Source organism: Pan troglodytes, chromosome 8, assembly GCF_028858775.2.
Source record: "Pan troglodytes isolate AG18354 chromosome 8, NHGRI_mPanTro3-v2.0_pri, whole genome shotgun sequence".
NCBI classification, from domain to species: domain Eukaryota; kingdom Metazoa; phylum Chordata; class Mammalia; order Primates; family Hominidae; genus Pan; species Pan troglodytes.
Genome location: NC_072406.2, coordinates 26,833,640 through 26,851,830, shown reverse-complemented (window position 1 = coordinate 26,851,830; position 18,191 = coordinate 26,833,640). Strand labels below are relative to the sequence as shown.

General features: G+C 44.2%; 1 protein-coding gene across 12 annotated transcripts in view; it reads left to right on the top strand.

Moving 5' to 3' along the window:
• Positions 1–18,191, top strand: part of FRMD4A (FERM domain containing 4A) — a 688,079-nt gene that overhangs the window by 352,842 nt on the left and 317,046 nt on the right. For 2 of the 12 annotated variants that reach the window (XM_054660737.2, XM_054660734.2), the window contains exon 1: positions 6,517–8,756. The exons of 6 other annotated variants lie outside the window; for them this stretch is intronic. In XM_054660737.2, the coding sequence (XP_054516712.1) occupies positions 8,613–8,756 (144 nt within the window). In that variant the 5' untranslated portion in view covers positions 6,517–8,612. Of the gene's footprint in view, positions 1–6,516; positions 8,757–18,191 lie in introns of those variants that run through there. 4 more of the 12 variants (XM_054660738.2, XM_016962679.4, XM_054660733.2 and 1 more) reach the window with 4 other exon arrangements.

Here is an 18,191-nt window from a genome sequence, read left to right as displayed (position 1 = left end):
ATGGAGTGATCGAGATTTCTTTAGCAAATATAGAAAATGTGATGGACTAGAATAAAATAGATTTTTTTTGTTTTTACCACAGTCATGCTGGAATGCAGAGGGCTTGTTGGAGTCCCGACTCTGGACTCAGTGACACTGTGGGACTGGGCCCTGGGGAGAGACAGTGCTGTGGTCAGCAGAGAGTCTCCCAGACGGGCTCTTCGAACGGCCAGATACAATTTACACCTCTGCTTTCTTTTTCCCCTTGAGAAAAGCATTCTAAGAAAGAAGAGAAAAATGCAGTCTAGAAAATGGCTTCCAAAAGTCATTAGTTTGCCAAAATTGCATCTGCCCTCCAGCAGGGATGTTGACCCCACTTACATTAGTGCAGCCTCTCCATTCCCATTCATCAGGTCCCCAGCATTGTGAATGCCGTGGTGAGTGTTGTTTTCTTTCCAAATAAGAAAGGGAATGGGGTGCTCATAGACCCGCTCTTGAGAAGCCAACATGAGAAGTACAATGGCCCTGCCTGTTAGAGAGTTTCAGCTGCACCAGGGTGGATTTTATGTAGGCATGGCCACCTAAAAGCAGCAAGAGAAGCCATAGCCTGTGTTTTAACAGAACATACAAAGTTTCATTCATTCAGTAGTCATTACATTCCCATTACACTCAAGACGCTAGAGATTTTTTTAAAAGAAAGACTGCTACTTTAGGAAGATGAGTTTTAGAGAGCAAAGAGACTATGAGAAATGAATAGAGCATTGAAAACTGAAAACCCCTCTAATACCTACTATAAACAATGTAATACCCCCAACGAGTCAAGAGTTCAAAGGAATTTAAGTTATAGGTTAAAACAAAGTGTTCTTAGCTCTTTTTACCTCTTATAAATTCTACTTCACCTCCTTCGTATCTGAAAGAGACACTGACTTGCTCCTCACTGAGCAATCCTCCAACCTCTTCCCAGCTTCTAGACACACATTTTCTAACCTCTTAATTCCTCTTTGGAAAGGAAGTGTTAATTATCTCCCAAACAACTCTCCTATGAGCATTAAGTCAGCTTAATCGTCCTCTGTGAAAAGGAAGTGACTCTAGGCCCACCTGCCCTTCTCTCTGGAGACCCCTTTCTCAAGCAAGCAGACCTCCTTTTCTTATGAGCAGGACCTCCACTTTACAACTTCACTCCCACCAGGCCCCAGACCTGCATGTAACCCCTAAACAAAACAAATATGTATTTTTTTTCACATAAGGTTTTGATTACACATATGCATGCTTGCGAAGTACGTACTCAAAAATCATCCTTGGGAAAGGATGAATTTCATGGAAACCAAATAACAGAAGATTAAGAAAAGAGGGTCTGAGGGCATTTAATTTCCAACTCATGGCCTAGACTGATTTAATTCAGGCGGCTCTGGTTTTATTTCTACTGGGGCCTGGTGTGCATATGGCAGCTTACTTTCCTAAGGGGTAATTGATAGATGACATCACTTTTATGGCCATAGGATCACTTGTATAATCATGGGTGGAGCTTGCGGGGAATATTTCTAAGCATAGCTCTTGGCTTGCTGCTTGGGAGTGCTTAAGTCAGAGGGCAGCTCCTGCCTCTCCTGTACTTTCCCAGGGACCCAAAATATTTTTATACACACAGCAAAGCATTTTTAAAAGGTTATTCTCCAGTCCCCAAGATGAACACAGTGAGTTTCCTAGCATTTATATAAATGAGTTTTTTGGGTTCTCAGGTTGAGAAACGATGATGCCATGATGACTCTTGGTTGGAGCTGGGACGTTTTCCAGACCCAAATATGGGATTAAATGTGTGAGTTAGCAATCCTGAAATGCCTTGGGATTTCAAAAGACTGTTTGAGTTTGGGTTTTGCATATCACCCACTCAGTTAGCCGTACCAGTGCTATTTCTAAATAGCATTTTTTTTTCCAAGGAAGTGGAACCCGGATTAGAAAATGACAAATGGTAACTTCCAAAAATATTTGGACTTTTGCCCCATGGTGGGTGTGAGAGAGTCAGGAGCAGAAGAAGGTGGTATGGAGGGGCTGTTGAGAGAGGAAGAGGACATTCTGGGCTCTTCTGTACTCCAGCCTCTTTTCCCCAGATTCCATCTGCTGCAGCCTGCTGGGGGCTAAAGCATGGGGGACGGCACACCAGCCCCCTAAAAGCAGCCCTTTCTGTTGCTGCCTCCACCCTATCCTACCCAAAGGCCACATCATAGAATCCAGCTAGAAAACCAAGAACACCACCACTTAACACTAGGATGGCTATAATCAGAAACAAGATTGGCAAGGAGGTAGAGAAATTGGAACCTTCACACACTGCTAGTGGAAATGTAAAATGGTACAGCTGCTTTGGAAAACTGTCTGGCAGTTCCTCCAATGGTTCAACAAAGAATGACCATCTGACCCAGCAATTCCACTCCGAGGTATGTGCCCAAGAGACAAGAAAAACATACACCTCACAAAAATGCTTACACAAGTGTTTATAGCAGCATCATTGATAGTAGCCAGAGAGTGGGAACAACCCACATGTCCATCAACTGATGCATGGGTAAACAAAACATGGTCTATCCACATAATCAAATATTATTCAGCAAAGAAAAGAAACGTACTGGCACATGCTACAATATGGATGAATCTTGAAAACATTACGCTAAGTGAAAGAAGTCAGCCACAAAGACCCCATTAATATAAAATGTCCAAAAGAGGCAAATCTATGGAGACAGAAAGGAGGCTAAAGGCTGCCAGTAGCTAGGGGGAATGAAGAGAAATGGGGAATGACAATGACAGCTAATGGGTGTGGTTTTCTTTTGGGGGATGAAAATGTTCTAAAATTAGATTGTGGCAATGGTTGTAGAATCCTATGATTAAACTAAGAAACCACTGAATTGTACATTTTAAATGACTGAAGTATATGGTATATCAATTATATCTCAATAAGAGATATAATTTTTACGTTTTTAAGAGCACTGACAAAGAGTGATAGGCCACCTTCATTTAAAGAACAAACCTTCCAACACTACTGCTGCCCAGCATTTTGATTACACATGGAGATTGCTTAACGGCATTCAGTGGATGGAAAGAAAGAAATTTGCAGTAAATTTAAACCTCAGTTTGAGTCTTGTGTTGGAAGGCAGGAAAGGAATGTGGCATTAAAACACGGATTAGCAGTTAAGACCTGGAAAAGTCCTTACGTGACACAGAAGTAGAGGACGCCTGCTCACTGCTCACAAAGTACAAAAGAAATCTGCTTTCTACAAAACCAGAAAATACGACCGATGGGCATTTCTGAGTGCATATCTGCCTTTCCCTCTCACTCTTGTGGATTTATTTATTTTCCTATCACCTTCTCACTTTGGAATAAATCGGCTATTGATCTTCTTTTGTTCTTCCAAGAGAACAGATCTGACTTAGGCTAAGGCGTTAATTCCTTGAAGTTTCTTGATATTAGGCCTCAACTGTACTGGGCTTTGCTCTTGGAGAAATTGTCCTTCGCCTTGAGATCAGATCAGTAAAAGATAACAAAATGCATCCAAGAAAGTCTTTTTAAAAATGCTATTTGCTCTAGTAGCTGACTTTGACCTGAGATAGAGTAGTTCTTCAGCCAATCTTATGGCTGATGTTTTTACAAACAGATAGCAATAAATAATCCCTGAATGATTAAGATGGGTTACATTAGATTGCACTTCTGACCATATTTCTTTAGTTGCTATAAATATACTTCTCCATGTGTATGCTGTTTTCTGTGTATTTATGTATTTGCAAATTTTGTTTATAATAGCACTACACATTACTTGCAACTGAGTTTTTCCTATTCCTTTTCAAGGCAGTAATTATGTCTTAAAACATTTCCAGAGCCAGGCAAAGGCATTTGTTGCTTAAAAAAAATTCCTCTGTCTTTACGGAAGCAGTGAACGAGGGTCTGGGAGCCGGGATAGAAAACACAGAAACTCCGAGATAGGGAAGATGATTAACCAGTGGGACGGAGGTGGGAGCTGCAGGGGATGGGGCTGGGAGTCCATACCTGGCAGTCTTCCCTGCCATGCCAAGGTCCCACCTCCTCTTCTGTCCTGTCTTTGGGCAGGGGAACTCCTGGCATCAGCAACACCTGCCTCCCTCCCAGGTCAGCCACTGAGTTAGGGCTCCCAGCCCAAGTTCCCTTCCCCAATGTGCAATCCCAGGACCAAGACCTCAGCTTCTCCTTGGGATGTTTCCCCAGGACTTACAACAGACAAACACTCAGCAACTCTCCCCATCTGGCCAGCTAACTCAATGCTTGATTCTCTTCACCCCTAATAGTAGCAAAAGTCTCATGGAAGGAGGAGTGAGACAGTGACTGCTCCTTACTCTGTCTTCCTGGTGTCTAACATGGTATTCCCTACCCTTTAGACACCAAGAGGTCACTCTGTCCTCGTCCATTACCCTTTAGGTTTTGCGATCAACTGTCTAAGTGGTAAACTACCTAGAAGATGCTTATTTTCTATAATTCTTGAGAAAAGAATAAGGAAAGTGATGAAGAGAGGTTGGGAGTTAGACCAGTCCAGGTCACATGTTCACCTGGTGAGCCCTGGTGTCTTGCTCCAGCTTCGTCACAGTGTGCAGAGGGTCTGGCTGGCTGCTTGCACCATCTGTGCTGGGACCTCCTCTGTAAGATGAAGGTGTGTACACACACACATAGAAACACAAGAGACAGACACATATATAGAGATTCAGAGAGATTCACAGAGACACACAGACACACACATAGATAATGACCCCCATAAAACACACAGACACAAACACACATAGAGATTCACACGCACATGGATAGACACACACATAGACACACACGAGACAGACACACACAGAGATTCACAGAGACAGACACAGACACACACATAGATACACAATGACCCACACAAACACACAGACACAGTACACACATACATAGATGCATACACAGACACACAATGACACACAGACACATAATAGACAAACAGACACACGAATAGACATGAGACACACATACGCACAGACACATATGCACAGACACACACACAGAGACAAAGACATATGCAGTAGACACACACATACACACAGACACAGACACATACATAGAGGCTCAGAGATAGGCACACACACACATACACACACACATTAACATATGATAGACATACACACAGTCACAGACACATACATAGAGGCTCAGAGATAGGCACACACACACATACACACACACATTAACATATGATAGACATACACACAGACACAGAGACTCACAAAGACAGACTCACAGACACACAGTAGACACACACACACAGGTACATACATAGAGACTCACAGAGCCAGGCACACACACACATACCCACAGGCACACATGGACACACATACACACACAGACTCAGGGACACGCACATGCATACTCAGACACGCACAGACACACACATGCACTCACACAGACACACACACACATATAGTGAATTGCTCTGAGGTTTCTAAATCCCTTTGAAAAGCAAGGGCATTGTTCTCAATGGCAGTCATGCCACTTGCATGCACAGCCTCTCAGAGGCCATGTGGGGAGCTGCCTTGTGAAACTCTGAATTAGCGATTTAAAGGCTAGGGCAGAGCCAGGTGCAGTGGCTCACACCTGTAATCCCAGCACTTTGGGAGAGCGAGGCGGGTGGATCACCTGAGGTCAGGAGTTCAAGACTAGCCTGGCCAACGTGGTGAAACCCCATCTCTACTAAAAATACAAAAATTAGCCAGGCATGGTGGCAGGTGCCTGTAATCCCAGATACTCGGGAGGCTGAGGCAGGAGAATCACTTGAACCCAAGAGGCGGAGGTTGCAGCGAGCTGAGATTGCATCATTGCATTCCACCCTGGGCGACAGAGCGAGACTCCGCCTCCATCAATCAATCAATCAATCAATCAGTCAAGGCTAGGGCAGAATCATGTAGATGATTGAAGATACAGGACCAGTGAAATCAGGCAGCATCCTCCAACGGCACTGTCACCCCGAGCTTCCATGGGCACAGAGACAGGCGTCTGCTGCTGGTGTCACCAGGCTCCGATTCCAGACTCCAGAGCAAGCCCCACTAAAGAACGCCACTCATCCCCGCAAATGGTAAAGATATCAGGGCAGCTTGAGTAGGTCTTGCTGTTCTCGGGAATTCTTGTTTATATTCAGTCATTTTTCAAAAGAGCTTATCATGGCACCTTTATACTCAAAAGATTCCCAGACCATAAGCTAAATATATATATTTCACTTTTTTAATTTTTAAAGTCACTTTACTTCGTCATAGAATAAAACAATGCCTTTAGAACTGTCCCTATCCAGAGGTGGAGCTTTCAGTGAGCCGAAATCGCACCACTGCACTCCAGCCTGGGCGACTGAGCAAGACTCTGTCTCAGGAAAAAAAAAAAAAAAAAAGAACTGTCCCTATCCAGTCCATAATTACATGCTTTGGATAAGAGTCTGGTTCACAGCCAAGATCTCCAGAGGTTGGAGAGCATTAGTTCAGAGCACACACACTGAAACTAACTATAATATATCTTGCATGTGTTTTTTCATGAAAATACCAATGCAGTTAGCTAATGTTAACGGAAGCATGATTTTCTGCATACTGTTTGCTTTTTAATTTAATTTACTCTTCACCCTCCCTCCCTTTCACCCTCCCTGCCTGCCTTCCTCCTTCCTTCTTCCCTTCCTTCCTTTCTTCTTATCTTCCTATCATCCTACCTTCCTTCCCCTCCCCTCACTTCTCTTCCCTCTTAGATAAAACTTTCTGGTGATGGGGTTTTTGTAGAAAGGCAAGATTCTGTAGTACCCACCTGCTTTTCATTACTGGGGTGCAAAAATAAGGGAATAGTACACAGGAATAAAATTATGCACCTTGTTTTGCCTTAGGGTGATTATTCATGGAAAAATGATAAAACTATCCAAAAAAGAGTTTACATTAAAATGGGCCAGGTGAGGTAGCTCATGCCTGTAATCCCAGCATTTTGGGAGGCTGAGGCAGGATGATCACAGGAGGCCAGGAGCTTGAGATCAGCCTGGGCAACATAGAGAAACTCCCCCAAAAATAAATAAAGGCTGCATTATATTAATTAAACAAATTAATGCATAAATTCAAAGCAAAAGGAGAAAACGTATTAAAAGAACATAATTTAGAGAACCACAAATTTTTATCCTAAGGGTTTCATATTATCAGTGGTAGATAATGTCCTTGAATTACCAGATCATAAGTGGGGGAAAAAATATCAGCCTCATGCCATGGTCTTTATTATCCACTTTAAGTAAGTGACCTCATTTAATCCTCACAACCTAGTGAGGTAGGTATTATTTCCATCGGTCAGATCAAGAAATAAGTCAGAGGAGTTAATTAATTTGTCTGAGGCCACACAGAAAATGACAGAGCCAAATTCAAACTGAGGTTACAAAGGACTCCAGGACGCTCCAGTAGATTAGTAGATTTTACATTTCTACTTTTCTGATGGTGTTAGTTAGGGTCGAAGAGACAGATAATAAATAAACAAATGGAATGTGGAGAAGGCAAACATGCCTTATAACTTACCATGATTTTTCAGGACTGTGCAATCAAAATGACATTAAAGATTAAACATGCTCTTTGTCTTAATTGTACAGCTAGGTCATGGCTGCATTCTCCCCTCCCCCTTCTTTCCCTTCCAGCTTTGGAATCTCACCTTTTGGTATGTAATTTATTGAATTAGGATGCAGATGCCATTCTAAAATAATCAACAATCAAAACAACTTATGAAATTCCAATGGTTATGACACGTTTAATTGAATGACTTTCCTTGGGTTAATTTCTACCTGTAGCTTACCCAACATGCAATAAAATAGCAAGACGGTTTATAGGAAGTAACCCCTCATGCGGGGCGAAAAAAAAAACGGGATAGGTTGACTTTACTTCCTTTTCCCTGCTTTCCTCCAAATCTTGGATGTTGATATGAAATCCATCAGATAAGTATTCTTTCCAGCCATTTCAATCCCAACCTAAACTTGGGACGCTTCCAAAGAAAATGCCTGGCTTTTTACAAATTGCCCACAGAAATAGCAATTTCTCCAGTGCTGCTACAGAATGGGACTTTTTGCTTGACCTTGTGGAAACTCATGGGTTCTCCAAGTTGTAAAGAGTTAAGAAAAGGGATGGAATGTCTGGGGAATGTTGCAGGGAAGGCTGCAGCTCTCTGCTCTTAGCTTTCTCACCCTGGAGGGGATCCCGACACTCGGTGATGCTTCTGGGTCTGAGGTCTTCCCTAAGTTCTGTTTGATCTGCCAAAGAGCCAGCCTCAGTCCACTGAGAAACAGGGATGTGCCGTTATCTGCACACTGAGGTTTATTTTTACCTTGTCCCTGGTGAGTCCCCAGAGACAAGGAGAAAACACTTTAGGAGGGAGTTAAGAGCCTTTTGCTTATCCTTGAAGGAAAGCAGTCTCTGAGGATTAGTGAGGGTGGTGGTGAGGGTAGGTAGGGGGAGGAGAGTCAGAGGAATCAGAGTTATTTGGACTGCATTTTTTCCTTGCCTGATTAAATCTTACTGACATTGGCACTTTGTGTCACTAAAAGAACACAGCCCTGGATGTGGGGCCAGGGACCAGAGGGTTGGCGGCAGAATCTGGGGCTGGCATGGCTGCTGGGCTGCTTGGCTCTGAGGACCCACCGTGGAGCTGGAACCTGACTTGTCGGGCGCTGAGGACCTGCCAAGTGGGGAACATTCGAGTTCTGCAGCTGCTGCTAAAACCATGGTGCATCTCCAGGGCCGTCTATCAGGTGGGACCAGAAGCTCCTCTTTCGTTTCTTTGAAGCATGGGAAAGTGGTGGTGAATGGTGGAGAAGGGGGCATGAGCTATTGTCACATGCGTTCGGGACTCTGAAGCATGTTACATTTAACAGGGAGCAGTTAACATGAACAGAGCCTCATCTTCTAGGTGCCATGCGTGCCATACGGTGCGCCACGTGAAGTGCACCGTAAACATGATTTAATTCAGCTTTCAAAGCCACCGGATCGAGGAAGTGCCTATGTCACCATCTTGATTATTATTGTCACCATTTTGAGATGAGGTTATTGAAACTCAGAGAAGGATGTAAGTTGTTCAAAGTCACCCAGACAGAGCCTGGTGATTTCAACCAAAGTTCTCCTGGCTGCAAAGACAAAGGATGTTCTTTCCACAAATCCACGCTCCTCTCACAATGGATGATTTATCAAACCGTGCGTGCATGCGGTGTGTTCATGTGTGCGTGCGTGTGCATGCATGTGTGTGCCTGTGAGTATGCATGTATGTGTGTGAGCGTGTGCGTGCGTGCGTGTGTGCATGTGTGCATGTGTGTGTGTGTGAGTGTACCTATGTGTGTGCACCTGTGTGTCGGGGGTGGTGACAAGCTGGTAAGGGGAATGTGGTGTGTGGGACAGGAGACAAGGCGGGAAGATCCTCAGGCACCAACACTGAGCCTCCTTTCCTCTACATAGTGGCCTCTGAATTCAGACACACACCTCTCAACCCAAATATGAGAAAAGGAGAGAAACTTTCCTGAGGGAGAGTGGCACTTCTGAGTCAGTTAACTGGCGGTGGGTGCAGAGCACTTCAAAAAGGGGAGACAAGAGTGCTTTCTCCAGCTATCAGTCCAGTTTGGTGGCATTAAGCCACGTCCCTGCTGGCCGCGGAGACTTCAGTCCTGCCAGCCCCAGCCCTGCCTGAGAGGACCCAGATTGCGTGGGGAGTGGGGGGCGCAGGCAGCATAGCAAGTGAAAGAATGTCCCTTGGCCTGGCTCTTGAAGGGGGGTGTCGCTCATTTTTCCTCCTCTCACGGGTGTTTGTAACCCAGTTTATTTCATTAAGTCGACTTGAGTGGTTTTGGCCCTCCCTCTGTAAGCTGGCTCATGACAATACTTGTAACCCAGCATGCACAGCTGGCCTTTGTATTTTTAGGTGTAATTTGGTGGTCTATAATTCCTTAATAAAACGCACTGGCTAAACCACCCGTCCCCTCGCTCCACCCCTCCTCCTGGAATGTCTGGACTTTCAGGGGAGAGAGGCGCCCTGGAAGATGTGCCCAAGGGTGTCGGGTTGATTTCACAGATGGGCACAGCCCCCCAGGACCCCTGCTCCTGCTTCTTCACCTGCCCCTGGGCAGGCGGGGGGTAGACCCTTTACATGGCTTCTGAAGACTTTTCTAGAATTCTCGTGCTTGAAGGGCACGTACCTAAAAGCTTTACTCTAAATATCAAGTGTGTCTGTCATAGATCATATATAAAAGAAACTTTCAGAGAAATCCTTCCAAATTTGACCAGCATCCGAAAAATTCACATAAGATTTCCCATGACAAGCTGTGAATCTGAAAGAATCCTGGGGGGAAAAAAATCCCCCAGCTGGGAGATTCAAGCAGTAATGTGGCTGGTTTGTCCATTTGAAGCTTTTCTGAAACCGTGATTTAGAGTCAAAAGTCCCCAAGCTGGGTATGTGGGGGTAATTACTTAGTCAAGATGATTCTGTCTTTCCAGTGATTACAAATGAGTTTTGAAGCCCTGACTTCTGGCCTCCACCTCTCACTTTCATTTCGTCTCTTTCTTTTTTTGGTGGGGGAGGGAACAGGTTATTGCTCTGTCACCCAGGCTGGAGTGCAGTGTTGCAATCACGACTCATTGCAGCCTCAACCTCCCTGGGCTCAGATGATCCTCCCACCTCAGCCTCCCAAATAGCTGGGACCATGTCACCATGCTCAGCTATTTTTTAAAATTTTTTTGTAGAGATGGGGGTCTCACTACGTTGGCCAGGCTAGTCTTGAACTCCTGTCCTCAAGTGATCCTCCTGCCTCGGCCTCCCAAAGCGCTGGGATAACAGGTGTCAGCCACCACACCTGGCACTCTTTGTCTTTTAAATCAACTAAGCAGGGTGGGCTAGCCCCGCCTCAGGGGCCCTTTTTTAGGATTTCCATTAATGTCGTAAGTATACTGTAGAGAGTGCTGAATGATTGGCCACCGGGCCTGGAAAAAGAATACATTCCTGCTCAAGCATGACTCAGTTCAACTCTGCAGACAGGTCCTGAGCAGCAGATAGGTGCCTGGCCCCATCACAGGCGTTTGGGGCTCAAAGGCTAACCACACCTCGTGCTTGTCTGTGGTCTCTGGCCAAGCCAGGCCCTTGGGGGCAGATATGTCCAACCCAGGCAGCTGGGAGGTGATCCCCATGGGTGGGTCTGGAAGGCAGCCAGGATGGCAAGTCTAAACCAATTCACCAACCTGGGAGGCTCAGTGAACAAGGACTGGTTAGCAGCCTGCAGAGCCAGGCCGAGGGGCCTGGGAGAAGAAGAGGCGGCCCAGAGCAAGACCAGGCTGGGGTGGTCTGCAGGAGGTCCAAGATTACCAACCCATGGTCAGCATTTACCTTCCCCAGCCCTCCTTTCTACTGCCAAGCAGGGCCGTTTTAAAGACATATCTGTAATAATACATGGGCCATTTTCCATTCTTCATAGTCTCACAGGAAAGAGCCAAGAACGCAAGAACTGCATTTCAACAAATAGAGGATTTGAGAAAAGTGCAGAGAGCAGCTACCTTTGCTCAAGAAAAACTTCACTGCCCCCTCAAAAAAAAATCTGTTAGTCACTCCTAGCCTTTGCTTTCTCCATTACAGAATGGGAATGATAGCTTCATGCATTGTAGGGATTAAATAAGTGATGGAGCCAGGTGCAGTGGCTCACGCCTATAATCCTAGCACTTTGGGAGGCCAAGGTGGGTGGATCACCTGAGGTCGTGAGTTCAAGACCAGCCTGACCAACATGGAGAAACCCCATCTCTACTAAAAATACAAAAAATTAGCCGGGCATGGTGGCACATGCTTGTAATCCCAGGTACTCGGGAGGCTGAGGCGGGAGAATCGCTTGAACCCGGGAGGTGGAGGTTGCGGTGAGCTGAGATCGCACCATTGCGCTCCAGCCTGGGCGAGAAGAGCGAGACTACGTCTCAAAAAAATAAAATAAGCGATGGATGTGAAAGTGTGTCACAAAGACTAAAAAAGATACAAATGTGAAATGTTGTTTTTGTTGAAATATTGTATTTTAGCTGTTTTTGATCTTGGGAAAGACTCATCTTGAGTGTATTTATTTATTAGTGATACGGTGATTAATGGCCATTTTAATGATTTTCTTAAGCAGTACTTTTTTGTAGTTTGCGGTGTCTTCATTGGCTAAGGCGATGGCTGATGGCTCTGGATGAGTTCACCTAGGGAACTTTTTAAACACACCCATACTCAGTCCTGACTCCCAGCGGTTCTGATTTAGTTGATCTGGGGCTTAGGTGTTGGGATGGTCTAAAGGTTTTTGATACTAATGTGCAGTCCACCTGGAGCCACTGAGCTGAAGGGGCCTCATTCTGCACATAGCAAAAGGCAGCATCAGGATCACTGGGGAGCCACTTTAAATATGTATAAAATGTCTTAAGCGCCCCCGCTGAAGTGCAGTGGTGTAATCATGGCTCACTGCAGCCCCGACCTCCTGGGCTCTGGGGATCCTCCACCTCAGCCTCCCAAGTAGTTGGGACCACAGGCATGCGCCACCACGCCCAGCTAATTTTTGTATTTTTCGTAGAGATGGGGTTTCGCCATGTTGTCCAGACTGGTCTCAAACTCCTGGGCTCACGCCATCTGCCTGCCCCATCCTCCCAGAGTGCTGGCATTATAGCTGTGAACCACTGCGCTCAGCCTACACAATCTGTATTCTTAACACGTGATTCCTGATATTAGCAGGAACTAATGACAGAGGACAAAAAGTTGTATGTGGCACCTGACAAATGAGGGTGTGGCAATGACTTGACAAGACGACCATGAGGACTGACTCAGATCATTCAAATTAAGCCCATGGCTTGGCACATCCGAGGCAACCAATCCATGTTAGCTGCTTTTTGTTTTTGTTGTTGTTTTTTTAAAATTTCTTATTTCCATAGGTTGTTGGGGAACAGGTGGTGTTAGTTACATGAGTAAGTTCTTCACTGGTGGTTTGTGAGATTTTGTTGCACCTATCACCCAAGCAGTATACACTGCACCCAATTTGTAGTCTTTTATCCTTCACCTACTTCCCACCCTTTCCCCGAGTCCCCAAAGTCCATTGTGTCATTCTTTTTTTTTTTTTTTTTTTCTTTTGAGACGGAGTCTCGCTCTGTCGCCCAGGCTGGAGTGCAGTGGCGCGATCTCGGCTCACCGCAAGCTCCGCCTCCCGGGTTCACGCCATTCCCCTGCCTCAGCCTCCCCAGCAGCTGGGACTACAGGCGCGCGCCACCAAGCCTGGCTAATTTTTTTGTATTTTTAGTAGAGACAGGGTTTCACCGTGTTAGCCAGGATGGTCTCCATTTCCTGACCTCGTGATCTGCCCGCCTCAGCCTCCGAAGCGCTGGGATTACAGGCGTGAGCCACTGCGCCCGGCACATTGTGTCATTCTTACGCCTATGCATCCTCATAGCTTAGCTCCCACTTGTGAGTGAGAATATACAGTGTTTGGTTTTCCATTCCCGAGTTACTTCACTTAGAATAATAGTCTCCAATCTCATCCAGATCGCTGAGAATGCCATTAATTCATTCCTTTTTATGGCTAAGCAATATTCCATCCTATGTATATACCACAATCTCTTTATCCACTCATTGATTGATGGGCATTTGGGTTGGTTCCGCATTTTTGCAATTGCAAATTGTGCTGCTATAAACATGCGTGTGCAAGTGTATTTTTCATATAATGACTTCTGCTTTTATTATCACGAGAAAGAATGTGATCACTCCAGGTCACACCCAGAGGCAGGATGTGGCTGTGATGTGCCACTCAGCACAGCAGTCCCCTTCTCTAAACAGCACTCAGCCCCAGCCCTGGAGGGAAACTTCTGTCCCACCCGGGTTTCCATCTCACTCCCAGAACCATGGCTGTGTGTGAGTGGCAGCCCCCTGCACATCTCCAGTCTCTTCTCAACAGGGACTTCTGTTTTTCCAAGTACCTTTTACATATGACTTCTTTATCACGTTACCCTCCCAAACCAGGGTTAATGGTAGGGCCTGCGGCTTCTATTAGGTTAGTGCAAAAGTAATTGCGGGTTTGCCATTACTTTTAATTACAGCAAAAACCGCAATTGCTTTTGCACCAACTTAATATAATTGGGGGTGGGGGAGACTTAAAAGGAAAATCATTAAAAATTATACAAACTTACACTTTGGGAGGCCAAGACGGGCAGACCACCTGAGGTCAGGAGTTCGAGACCAGCTTGGCCAACATGGTGAAACCCTGTCTCTACTAAAAATAAAAAAAAAATTAGCCAGGCGTGATGGCGGGCACCTGTAATCCCAGCTACTGAGGAGGCTGAGGCAGGAGAATCGCTTGAACCCGGGAGGTCGGGAGTTCGAGAGGTTGCAGTGAGCCAAGATGGCACCACTGCACTCCAATCTGGGCAACAAGAGTGAAACTCTGTCTCAAAAAAAAAAGTTATACAAACTTACATGTGAAAGGAAAAATCACAAGTTACAAATGTAGGAAAGCTGACAACTATTAGAAACATCACAAAATTCAGAAAAGGAATGTGTGTTTATTAGTTAACCTGCCAACATCCCTATTATCCTCTTCTTCCTACCTATTTTGGTTGCCTGGTCTTTGATCTCTTCTTCACAAGATAATGATTTTATAACATTTTCTACAGAGAGAGAAGAGAAAGCTCAGTCTGTCTTTCGCATGGTATGGCTGATCAAAACTTGTCCTTTCATTACTGAAAGAAAGAAAGGTTTATTTCCAATTCATAACTTGTCATTGGAAATACTGTGCAGATTTTTAGAATTATTGAAGAATTTGGGAAGACTTCTTACAGGTTTCTTTTTTATATGATCTATTGCAGAACATGCTGTTGAGAGTAAGATTACAGGTATGTGCCTTCTAAACACAGGGATTGCAGGAAAATCCAATTATATTCTAGTTCCTTCAATAAAGAAAACATTATATGGTGCTTTTGTAATTGTGTGTCCTATATATGAAATATACTCCTGACAGTCGGAACGCTGCCACCTGTGTCCAGGAGGTATGAGAATGGAACTCTCTACTTATTATCTTATCAGTCTGAGGATTGGGAGATTCCTCCACAGATGGGTTTCTGGCTCTTGGCATTTTAAACCTTCATTCTCTTCTGCTAGCCACATACCTTCACAGCCTGGTGCCATAAGATGCAGCCATATCTTGATAAGATCTCTAGTCCTTCATGAACAAGGTGGGTGAGTCGGCATTTAAGGGTTAGGGTTCTTGCTGGAAGCCATTTCTAGGCTGGTGCAGCTCACCGTAACTTGATTACAGATGGCAATGTCTGTGGACCTCAAATATATTCCTCTCTCCCAAACTGAATGTATCCTGACCATTCTTCTCCTTAGCTGAATTCAAAAAAAAAAAAAATGCCCAGTGGTCATTCCAATGTTACCTGAGCAAAAGAGGAAATTTAACAGAGGGGAAATCAACATAGGAAGAGGCATTAGTTGGCCAGGCGCAGTGGCTCACGCCTGTAATCCCAGCACTTTGGGAGGCAGAGGCGGGCAGGTCATGAGGTCAAGAGATCGAGACCATCCTGGCCAACATGGTGAAACCCCATCTCTACTAAAAATACAAAAATCAGCTGGCTGTGGTGGGCACCTGTAGGCCCAGCTACCCAGGAGGCTGAGGCAGGAGAATCGCTTGAACCCAGGAGGTGGAGGTTGCAGGGAGGCAGAGGTTGCAGTGAGCTGAGATCGCGCCATTGCTCTCCAGCCTGGTGACAGAGCGAAACTCTGTCTCAAAAAAAAAACAAAAGAAGAGGCATTAGTTGTAACTGATGACAATTAAAATATCTCACTTTTGTAAGCAATGAATGCATGAATATCTTGCTAGGAATCATCCCAGAGACTTGGAAGATCCCATGAAATGAGGAACCCTGAAGTTTAAGCTTCATTGGTTTCATGACAAATCGACCTCTGTCCTCTCTATTGCCTCCCCACCCACCCCCACCCTGCCTCCAGCTCCACGCCACTCCTGGCTGTGCAGTAAAACTATAGGAAAAATAAAATAAATAAGACCAACAATCTGAATTATTGGCTTACCATAAATTGCTTCTGGCCCCAAAGTTGTAAAACACATATGTATGGCATATGTAAACCTGTTTTAAATTTTTCTTTTTAAGTTAGATGTTGTTCGTTTGTTAGTGGGGAGGGGGATTGTGTTTGGTTTTGTTTTTTTTTGTTTGTTTTTTTTTTGATGTTTTTTGTTTTGGTTTTTTTTGGTCTATTTGTAGAAACCGCGTCCGTCATCAGAGTCATCAGAGTTGTGGACTTTGTTTCTGTTTTTTTTTTTCTAATGCCTGTTGACAAAGCACCAACAAGCTAACACACCTGGTCCTCTCCTCTCTGGTTCTGGGATGGCTGTGTTGAGGGTCACAGGGCACATCCCACCTTCCTCCAAGCATGAATGCCCTTGAATGTTTCATGGTTTTATAATTATCAGTGGTTCACCCATCACTGCTGCTTCTAGAAAGGAAATATGGACCAGTGGCTAGAATGAACATCCATGTGTTAGGAATTTGAGGAGAGTCCTTTTCCTAACCTGCAAAGCAGTCCTAACCTAATGCTCTAACACTGGCTGTCTGGAGACCACAGAGCCAGACCTGCAATGACCTATAGATACTGAATTTCTCACACACTCTATAAGAAAACATGTGAGCTAATATATAAGAACACCTACCAACCTAGAATAGGGTTTGTAATTACGTAGAACGCTTTGTGTGTTTTCTTCTTTATAGAAAATATGCTTTTGAAACAGAACTTCTAGAATAATCATTTTGAAAATGCATCTCTATCGGCTGTCCACATGATTAGTTATAGTGACATCAATGATCCATTCTTCTAATAAAGGACAGTTCCTCTAAAATGAGATTGGGTTTTCAATGATTCGTTTTTATCTTCACAAACAGCTCATACAACCAATCTTGGACTGATGGATTCTACCATGACCCAACCAAACGTTTCCACTTGTGGAAAGTTGGGCTTTGATTCTCAATTTGCTATTTTTGCTGTTCCCCTTTCATCATTTCGTTATGGCAATGTATGTTTTAAAGAGCGATGCCCTGCATATTATTTAGTGCCTACATATGGTGTGGGCTTGGCCTTTTCTCTGATTATCTACAACATGTGTGCTTAAAAAAAAAAAAAAAGAGGCTTGCACCAAGGAAGAACAACTAGTAAATTCATTAAATTTCTCTGTCAAGTCTGCACATTTGTTTGTTTTAGTTTTTTTCAGGCATTCATTAAGGCTGTAGGTGCCTGTCAGTAAAGGAAGATGTGTTTGCATTTCTACTGGTGTGCTTCCATTTCACTCACCCTGTCGTTTGCAACAGTACTTTCTTAAATTGACACGGAAACATATTTTTGCAGTAGGATGGAAAGCAAAACTCTCACTTCTTACATTTTCAAATTGTTCTTCCTTGATGTGGACAGTATTTGCAAACAACCTAACAGCTCAATTTTTACTTTGTTCATGAAATATTCTTGAATCTGACATGACATAAGGGATATTTTCATTCTCCTTGAAAGCACTTTTCTTTGTTTCAGTGAGTAAATAATACTTTGTTTGGAGGTTTACAATTAGCTGCCAGTTTTTGCATCAGCCACCAGTAATTTGGGTTCTGTCTCTCCCGCCATATGCTAATCTACCACCAAAGCACTGTGGGAATCAACTGAGAATTTGAGCTTTTGTTCAAGAGCCAACTACCTTTGAACACTGAGGGCTTCTAAAGGTCTACTTAGGTGGAGCTCAGGAATAGTAATCCCACTGGAAGGAGAACAGCCAGGGTTTTACTTAATTTGTATTTGTTTTGGAGTCTCTTGTGGTGGAGCTGGTGGAGATGATCAGGAATCGGATTGCTCTGCTATTCCCTTGAAAAAATGCATATTTCACTAAATAGAGAGTCTATTTGCTTACCATTCTCAAAAGGTTCTAGTCTTCACAAACGCTTGCCTTTTCAAAATTTCATCATGTAAGAGACAAGTTTTGACACTAAAAAAACTATATATATGCATATCTTTTTGAAATGTTCAGAGTATATGTCCAAATGCATTTTATTATTTTTGATTCTCAATACCCCTGGGGGGCAAGTACTGTCATCTTCATTTTTATAAATAATGGTATCATAACGAGGCTCAGAGAAGTTAGTGGCTGGTCTCCTCTGGGGAGAGA